Source organism: Aureococcus anophagefferens, assembly GCF_000186865.1.
Source record: "Aureococcus anophagefferens unplaced genomic scaffold AURANscaffold_7, whole genome shotgun sequence".
NCBI classification, from domain to species: domain Eukaryota; class Pelagophyceae; order Pelagomonadales; family Pelagomonadaceae; genus Aureococcus; species Aureococcus anophagefferens.
In genome coordinates this window covers 1,642,066-1,650,908 of record NW_008705567.1, presented here as the reverse complement: position 1 = coordinate 1,650,908, position 8,843 = coordinate 1,642,066, and the positions used below count along the sequence as shown (strand labels likewise).

General features: G+C 74.4%; 3 protein-coding genes across 3 annotated transcripts in view; 1 reads left to right on the top strand and 2 right to left on the bottom strand.

The window, feature by feature from the left end:
* Positions 1 to 1,916, bottom strand: part of AURANDRAFT_63631 (hypothetical protein) — a gene marked incomplete at both ends in the record, with an annotated part of 2,654 nt that extends 738 nt beyond the window's left edge. Inside the window, one exon of the mRNA XM_009037912.1 lies at positions 12 to 1,916. Within this exon, the coding sequence (XP_009036160.1) occupies positions 12 to 1,916 (1,905 nt within the window). The remainder of the gene's footprint in view (positions 1 to 11) is intronic.
* A 428-nt stretch (positions 1,917 to 2,344) lies between these two features.
* Positions 2,345 to 5,484, top strand: AURANDRAFT_63630 (hypothetical protein; the record flags this gene model as incomplete). Its single annotated transcript, XM_009038025.1, has 2 exons — positions 2,345 to 3,079; positions 3,913 to 5,484. The coding sequence occupies 2 exons, from the start codon at positions 2,345 to 2,347 to the stop codon at positions 5,482 to 5,484; spliced, it is 2,307 nt and encodes a 768-aa protein (XP_009036273.1).
* A 950-nt stretch (positions 5,485 to 6,434) lies between these two features.
* Positions 6,435 to 8,843, bottom strand: part of AURANDRAFT_63629 (hypothetical protein) — a gene marked incomplete at both ends in the record, with an annotated part of 3,966 nt that continues 1,557 nt past the window's right edge. The window contains one exon of the mRNA XM_009037911.1: positions 6,435 to 8,732. Within this exon, the coding sequence (XP_009036159.1) occupies positions 6,435 to 8,732 (2,298 nt within the window). The remainder of the gene's footprint in view (positions 8,733 to 8,843) is intronic.

Here is an 8,843-nt window from a genome sequence, read left to right as displayed (position 1 = left end):
TTCAGGTAGACGTTGTGATTGCCCGTCCAGTCGAAGGTGACCGCGTCGCCGGCGGAGTAGGACGCGTTTTTCGGGTTCGCGTCGATCTGCGCGACCCAGTCGAGCGCGACCTCCTCGGTCCACGTGATGGCGATCTTGCGCCCGTTCGTGCAGTTGGCGCCGACGCTCGACGCGTAGTAGGCGACGTCGCCGGGCGAGCCCGTGACCGTGACGGGCGTCGCGTCGCCGAGGTCCACGGCCCCCGCGAAGTCGCACGCGGTCCACGACGCCTCGTCGGCCATCAGCTGGACGTTGTGCGTGCCCGTCCAGGCGAAGACGACGTCGTCGCCGGCGGCGTAGGTCGCCTCCTTCGACTCCGCGTAGAGCTGCGCGACCCAGTCGAGGTCGACGGTCGTCGACGCCGCGTCGTCCGTCGACGCCGCGGCGTCGTCCGCGGCGGCGTCGTCCGCGGAGGCGGCGTCGTCTGTTGAAGCCGCGTCGTCTGTTGAAGCCGCGTCGTCGGTTGCCGCGGCGTCGTCCGCGGAAGCGGCGTCGTCCGTCGCGGCGGCGTCGTCCGTAGTCGGAGAGGGTGTTGTAGTAGGAGAGGGTGTTGTAGTAGGAGAGGGTGTCGCCGTGGGCGCGGGGACGGGCGCGGGTGTTGTCGTAGGAGAGGGTGTTGCAGTAGGAGAGGGTGTCGCCGTGGGCGCGGGGACGGGCGCGGGCGCGGGCGCGGCCGTCGGCGCGGGGACCGGCTTGCCGCTCGGCGCCGGGGTGCCCGTCGGCGCGGCCGTCTTCGCGAAGGTCGGCGCGTAGGTCGACGGCGCCGGCGTCGCCGACGGCTCCCAGGAGTAGATGAGGTCCTGGTCGACGTCCTTGCAGCAGTGGCAGCCCGAGCCCTGGGGCCCGTTGCAGCCGATGCCCAGGGACATGCGGCCCGCGAGGGCGTCGCACTCCTCCTGGGTCGCGACGCAGATGCCGCCGTCGTGGTGGTGGCACCAGGACACGGTGTGGTACTTGGCCGTGCCCCGCTCCGTGCCCGTGACGCACGTGCTCGCCGCGAGCTCGTTGGGGAAGTAGCCCGGGGGCAGCGCCGTCGGCGCGATGGACGGCACCGCGGAGACCTCGACGACCGTCGGCGTCGCCGTGCCGGCGCCGTCGTCGCCGGCCGCGTCGTCGCCCGCGGCGCCGTCGTCGCCGCACGGCGTCCACTCGCAGACCTTGTCCGCGTCGCCGAGGACGTCCGCGGCGTTGGCGCAGTCGTCCTCCGTGGCGAGCCGGCCGCAGCCCTCGTCGCCGTCGCAGGGCTCGCAGCCGTCGGAGTAGTCGTAGGAGTAGGAGTAGCTCGAGCCGTCGTCGTCGCCCGCGAACTGGGAGTTCGTGCCGCCCGTGTCGTAGTCCATGAAGTCCGGGTAGCAGTTCACGTACAGGTCGCAGGCCGACGTCGTGAGGTCGCCGAAGCCGAGGTCGGCGTAGTAGGCCGCGGCGTCCGCGTCCGCGCAGAGGCCCGTGCAGTCGTCGTAGATGACGACGATCTCGTAGCCGTCGTCCTCGCACGTGAGGCAGTCGAGGAAGGTCGAGGGGCTCGTCGCGGGGAAGTAGCCGCAGAGGCTGCAGGCGCCGGGCAGGGACGGCGCCCCGAGCACGCGGTCGTCGTCGCCGTCGTAGTCGCCCGCGTAGCACGTGTCGGAGTGCGTGTAGTTGGCGCACTGGGCCTCCGTGACGTCGTAGTTCTTGCTGCCGAGGCGGCTCGGGGCGCGGCGCGGCGCCGCGGCGGCTTTCGACGCCGCGTCAAAGTCCGCGGCGCGCAGGACGCCCGCGGCGGCGAAGCGCTCCTGGAGGACGGGGTGCGCCGTGGGCACGAGGCGCTTCCGCGGCGAAAAGGGCGGCGTTGCAGCAGCGCCGCACGCCGTGAGCAGCGCCGCGAGTCGGGGCAGCATTTTGCGCGTTGCCGCGGCGCCTCGGAGGCTCCGCGCGCGGACCCGCTCCCAGCGCTCCACACGCCACACGAGCGCTCCAGATCCACGGTGGCTGGGCAGCCCTCAAACTTTCCGCCGAGCCCAGATTGCCGACAACATCTTCTGTCGTTGTACTTTCAACCGAAGGCAGCCCCGATCGCAACGTGCTGCAGCCGCCGGTTGAGTGCATCGCAGCTCGCGCCTGCATCAATAGCCGCGCTGCTCATCGCTGCAGCGCCGTCGCGTAGATAAATAGCCCCATCGCTGCAGCGCCGTCCGTCGCATACGATCTCGCCCAGTGCGACAAGAACATGGGCTGCTGCAATTCGGCTCCCACGGCCCCGGAGAACATCATTCCGGACCCCGGCGAGGCCGAGCCGTGCACTTTCTCGCTGAAGTCCGCCGGCATGATGTCCAGCGACTACATCGCCTATCAAGGCGAGGAGACGAGCGACAAGGAGAAGAAGTGGTTCTTCGTCAACAAGACGGGCTCCATGTGGGGCGGCGACGCCGTCATCGAGATCGAGAACTTCGTGCGGGGCGGCAACCCGGAGAAGCCGAACCAGGGCGAGATCTCCTACCGCTGCGCCTTCGACAGTTCGCCGAACTTCCAGAAGCACTTCAAGGCGCCGTCGTCCGAGTTCTCGCGCTTCGTCGCGTTCTTCAGCAACGGCCAGGTGGACCTAGATGGAGAGGAGCCCGAGGACGCCATCTACTTCGAGCGCGGCGGCTGGGGCATGAACGACGGCGGGAACCGGCGGGTCATGAAGTGGAAGATGGAGACGTCGGCGACGATCCGGCCGATGGGCGGCCGCGGCGTCGCGTTCGGCGACCTCCTGCTCCACGTCTTCGCGCGCGGCACGTCCATCGCGGACTACGACTACCACCCGCCGTGCGAGGAGGACCCCAGCGGCCACTGGTCCAAGCAGGAGAAGGAGTACGTCGACCAGCTCTGCTACCAGGTCGTCCAGCGGAGCACGGGCACGGTCATGGCCATGTGGGGCGTCCCCGGCGACTTGATGACGGGCGGCGAGGACGTCGTCCAGCAGAACAACATGTTCCAGATGCACATGCGCGGCGGCTGGTTCTCGAGCGAGCCGCTGATCAAGACCGCGCCGGGGCCCGACCCGCTCCTCGCGCTCATGGTCGCCTACCTCTGCGCCTACGAGTACTCGCCGAAGGCCATCAAGCACGACCTGAGCTCGGACTTCCCCGGGTCGCCGAACGGGTGCCCGGGCTGGGGCTAAGCGAGAGGAAAAAATGGAGGTTACCGCGGCTCACTGGTAGCCCGGCCCCGCGGCGAGGGCCTCGGTCTCGAAGTCGAAGACGCCCTTCGTTCGGACCGGGAGGTAGGCGTGTGGCCTCGCGCCGCCGCGCTTGCCGGCGAGGAAGCCGGCGGCGCAGGCGACGAGGCCCGAGGCCGTCGCGAGCGCGACGAGCGTCGACGTCGACACGCCCGCGGCCGCGGCGTCCGCCGGCGCGTCCGTCACGGACAGGGACGTCGCCATGTAGCTCTCGAACTCGCCGCCGCAGCCGTCGAGGATGTACTTCTCCGCCGCGTTCGGGTACGCCGGGCAGAGGTACTGGCCGCACTGGCGCGCGTCGTGTCGCACGACGGGGTCCTTGACCCGCTTCGTGTCGTCGGCGCCGGCCGACGCCGCGAGGACCGCGACGACGCAGAGGAGCCGCGGCGCCATGGGGTCGGAGCGTCGGGGGCGGGGCGACGGCGGGAGCGGCGCCTGCGGCCGCGGAGGAGACGACGCGAATCGATGCTCCTCCGACTTGGCCGATCCAAATGTTGAAGGCGCCGCAAAGGGCATGGTCTAATTGATCGATCGCAGGGGCAGCCCTAATGGCCGACGACGACGACGACGCGCCGCCGCCGCCGCCGCGCGCCCGGGCCGCGACCACGGGCGACCGGCGCCCGCCGCCGCCGCCGCCGCGGTCGCGGGCGGCGACGGTGTCCGCGCCGCCGGAGGCGCCGCCGGAGCCGCTGCCCGCGCGGCGCAAGAGCGCCTTCGACGGCCCGACGCCGGCGCCCGGCGACCGGCTCGCGGCGCACTCCCTGGACCGCGTCGCCAAGGCGGAGCAGCTGCGGATCCACGTCGCCGCGCTGATGGCGCGCGTCGAGGGCAAGGAGGCGGAGAACGCGCGCGCGGCGTGCGCGGCGCTGAAACGCGTCCACCTCTTCCACCCGCCCGACGGGACGAACCCCGAGGACGGCGCCTTCGCCTTGTTCGGCGGGCTCGAGCTCCCGAAACGGTCGCGCGACAAGATCTGCGGCGCGGGCGATCTGTGCGGGGCCCTGCGGCTCCTGCGCGAGGAGGTCGAGGAGGCGCAGAGGCCCCTGCCGCTGCCCGGCGACCCGCGGCGCCGCGCGTCCCTCGCGACGCGCACGGCGGCGAAGCGCGACTTCGACGAGGGCACGAAGCGCTTCGAGGCGGCGCGCGACGCGGACCTCGAAAGGCTCAGGGAGGCGGAGCTCGGCTGCGCGCGGCTCCGGCGCGAGGGGCGCCAACAATTGCGGGATCTGCGGTTGGCGGAGACGCGCGTCGTGCGCGCGCGGGAGAAGAAGCGGCTCATGGACGTCACGGAGATCCGCGACGCGGACGCGTTCGGCTGGTTCCAGGCGCAAAAGTGCGCCGAGGCGCACCTGCGCCGGCGCGACCAGCGCGAGCGCGGCTTCCAGCACGAGTTACAGGAGGCCATGGAGCGCGCCGACGCGCTCGAGCTCCGCATGGACGCGCTCTGCGACGAGCGCCACGACGCGGCGTTCCGCGACGCGCTCGCGAGCCTCGTCGAGGCGACGGTCGACCCGAAAGGCCTCGGCGCCGTCGCGGCCGCGGAGCTCGCCGACGCGACGCGGGCCCTGGGCGCCGCGGCGGTCGCGCGGCGCGAGTCGCGGCGCGACTGCGCGAAAGTCGAGGCCGAGCTCGCGGCCGTGAAGGAGGAGGACCTGCGGGTCGCCAAGGCGCACCACGACGCCGCGGATCTCGAGGCGCGCGTCCTCGCGCGGGAGCGCCAGCTGAGCCGCGAGCGCATGGCGCGGTTCCGCGCGAAGGAGCGCGAGGACCACGCGCTCTTCGCGCAGTTCGAATTCGAGCTCCGCTGCGAGTGCGAGAAATTCGACCGCATGTACGAGCAGCTCCGCGCGGACGCAAAGATGGTCAAGGTCCGCGCCAAGGACGCCGCGGGGGGCGGCCTCGCGGGCGCGGAGGCGCGGCGGCTCCACGCGCTCCGCGGCGGCGGCGCGCCGGGGGACACGTCCGTGCTCTGCAGCAAGCTCGGCGTGCCCATCCCCCTCGCCCAGCTCGCCGAGCTCGACCGCAAGCGCGAGCTCGAGCGCAAGCTCCGGGCCATCGTGCCGGGGCCCGACGACCCGAAGACGAAGCAGAAGGAGGCGGACCACGCCGCGGCGCTGAAGAGCGCGTTCTCGGCGACGGACGCCGTCGTCAAGCGCCTCCGCGCGTCCCTCGTGGACCGCATGGAGGCCACGGACGTCGACCGCGTCGAGCTCGACCGGCTGCACGTGGGGGGCGAGGGGCACTAAACATGCTTTGAGGTCGGAGCGCCACAGCATGGAGAACCCCGCCGAGTATTCGCGTCCCATGCAGATCTTCTTGCGATACGATAAAACCTATCCGCTCGACGTGCGTCCCGACGACACGATCGACGTGCTGCGACGGCTGATCGAGGCGAAGACCGGCCTGCCGACCGCATACCAGAATCTCAGCCATGGTTGTAATCTTCTTGGGTCTGCCGCAGATATTCCCTCAGTATCTATCTTTGCCTTCGACGACACGCGAACGCTGGAATCTTATGGAATCAAACGTGGAGACACCATCCACTTTTCCTGCCGTGGTCCAGGTCCGCGCCAATACATCCCCGAGTCCGAGCGGAAGAAGCGCAAGCTCGAGTCGCTGCTCGACCGCGAGGACGTGTTCGCGCACGCGCGGCAAGGACGAGACAGCGCGCGCCAAGAGCGCGACAGCGCGCGCCGCGAACGCGACGGAGCGCGCCGCGAGCGCGATGCAGCCCAGAACGAACGCGACGGCGCGTGCGGCGAGCGGGACGCGGCGCGCGACGAGCTGGCTTCTGCCGTTGCTGCCGCGCGCCAGGAAGAACGGGACGCGGCCCAAGAGCGACTATCTTCCGCCGTCGCTGCCGCGCGCGACGAGGAGGCGCGGCGCCCGAACAAGTGCACGGACATTGACGTCGCTAGCCTGCGCACCATGCCCGACTCGGAGTTCGAGGCGCTCCAAGCCGCGGTCAACGCGGCCCAGCCCCTCATTCAAGCCGAACAGCAGCGTCGTTTGCAGCGGGAGCGCGGCGAACGGCTCTGCGTCATCTGCATGTCGGAGCCCAAAGCCTACGCGCCCCGCCAGTGCGGGCATCTGTCGTACTGCGCGGGCTGCCTGCCTCCGCGGGACGCGGCGTCCGGCTGCCCGATATGCCGTGCGAAGGTCGCCCCGGGGGACTGGATGCGCATCTACGCCTAAGTTACGTCGTCGCCTGAGGCGGCTGTGAAGGCGGCTCCGGGGTGCTGGGCACCGCGTGGGCGTCGGGCGACCGCGAGCGGCGGCCCCAGCGCGGGAGGAGGCGGCCGAGCGAGAACCGCGCCGGCGACCGCGCGCGCGGCGGCGGGGACCTCCTCGGGGACCGCGCCGGCGACCGGGACCAGAGGCGCGGCGCCGACGGCGACAGGGACCGGAAGAGGCGCTTCAGCGCGGACTCGTCGGCTCCCCGCGCCGGCCTCCGCGTCGGCGTCGACGGTGCGGCCGCCGGCGCCGCGGCCGTCGCGTCGGCGCTCGCCGCGTCCATCCCCCCCTCGGCGGGCCGCTTCTTTCTCGGCGACAGGGACCGGAGCATGTCCCGAACGTAGCGGACCGCGCGCCGGCCGCGGCTCGGCGTCGGCTCCGGCGCCGCGGCGTCGGGCCGCGGCGGCGCGCGGCCCTCGACGACGACGGGCTTCTCGAGGCGGAAGGCCTCGACGCTCGCCGCGAGGAGGGCGTCGACGTCGCGCTCGAGGCCGTCGAAGGCGGACGCGTCGAGCGCGGCGCCGGCGGCCGCGGCGCGCGCGGCCGCGGCCGCGGCCGGCCCCACGTCGACGGCCGTCGTCGACGCCGGCCCCAGGAACGCGTCCAGGAGGTCGGCGGCGAAGACGCGCGTCTGCTCCGGCGTCGAATCGACGTGGCGCCGCCGGTACTCGGCGATCGCGTCGAGGCAGAGCCCCGCGTCGCGGAGGGCAGGGGTACCGAGGAACCGCTTGAAGCGATCCCGCGTCGCGTCGGACGCGAGGAGCGCCGACGCCGACGGCGCGACGTATGGCGCCGCGGCCGGGCCGCCCGCGGGCGCCGGCGCCGGCGCGGCCGGGACGAGGTCGTCGGGCGCCGCCTCCGGGATCCGCGCCTCCGCGGGCGCCTCGGGGACGGCCGCGAGCCGCGGCGACGCGAGGCCCGCGACGTGGGCCCTGTTGCGCCGGAGGCGCCGCTTGCGCGCCTTGGCGCGCTTCCGCTCGCTTTTCTCGCGGCCCTCGTCGGGGCCCGCGCGCTCGTAGTCGCCCGGGACGCCGCGGGCCTCGAAGAGCGCGAAGACGGCCGCCTCCCGCGCGGCGAAGCGCTCGTCGAGGAGGGCCTCGACGTCGCGCTCGAGCTGCTCGAGCTCGGGGTCCGGCGCCTCGGCCGCCTCGGGCGCCGGCGCGGGCGGCGCCTCGGGGGCCTCGCGCGCGGGCGCGGGCTCCTCGGCCGCGAGTTCGAACGCCGGCGCCGCGGGCGCCTCGGCGACGGCGGCGGGCGCCGGGGCCTCCACGGCCTCCATAGCGGCGGGCGCCGGCGCCGGCGCTTCGAGGCGCCGCCGGTCGGCCTCCGCCGCCAGCGCCGAGGAGGCCGCGGCGGCCGCGGCGGCCGCGTCGCGGTCGCGCGCGGCCTCGAGCGAACGCGCGCGCGCGACGCCGCGCTGCTCGGCCTCCGCGGCGCGCATGGCCTCCAGCTCCCCGTCCCGCCGCGCCCGCTCCTGGGCCCTGCCCGCGTCCTCGAAGCCCCGCACGGCCTCGTCCGCGACTTCGTCGAGCAGCTCGCCGAGCGCGAACCGCGCGAGGGTCCCGAGCCGCGCGGCCGCGAGGCCGTCGTAGACGTCGCGGCCGTCGCGGCAGGCGCGGAAGGCGGCGACGGCCTCGACGGGCGCCGACCCGCCGCCGTCGAGGCGCAGGACGCGGTGCCGGAGGTCGTAGGCCGCGGCGCGCGCGGCTTCGACGGCGCCGCCGGCGCCGAGGACGTCGACGTCCCAGTCGACGCGCCGCAGCACGGCCTTGCGCTCGCCGCTCGCCCGCGCGTCGAAGCGCGCCGGCGCGCCCTCGGACGAGCCCCGGACCGCGCGGGCGACGCGCGTCGACCGCGCGGACTCGCGCGCCGTCCGCCCGCGGAAGTCGCGGTCGCCGTCGCGGGCGCCGCGGCGCCGCAGGGCCCGCACGAGGGCCACGTCGCCGACGGCGGCGGCGCAGGCGAGGGCCCTGCGGCCCGTGCGGCCGTCGAGGACCGCGCAGGCCGTCGTGCTGTCGAGCGCGTCGAGCGCGGCGCCCGCGGCGTCGGCGTCGCCGAGGCCCGCCGCGGGCCGCAGCTCGCGGGGCAGGCGCCGGTCGTAGGCCCGCGGCTCGGCCTCGGCCTCGACGACCGGGGCCGCGGGCGCGGGCGCGGCGCCGGCCGACGCCCGCGCGAGCACGGCGGCGTCGTCGTCCGAGTCGTCGCCCGCCGCGCGCCGCGCGGCCCGGAAGGCCGCGTCGCGGTCCCGCGCGCGCGCGAGCTTGGCGGCGAGGGCCGAGGGCGCCGGGTGCGCCGCGTCGCCGCGGTGGCGGCGCCGGCCCCGCCTCCTCGGCCGGCGCGCGCGGCGCGCGGACGACGGCGCGGCGCGGCG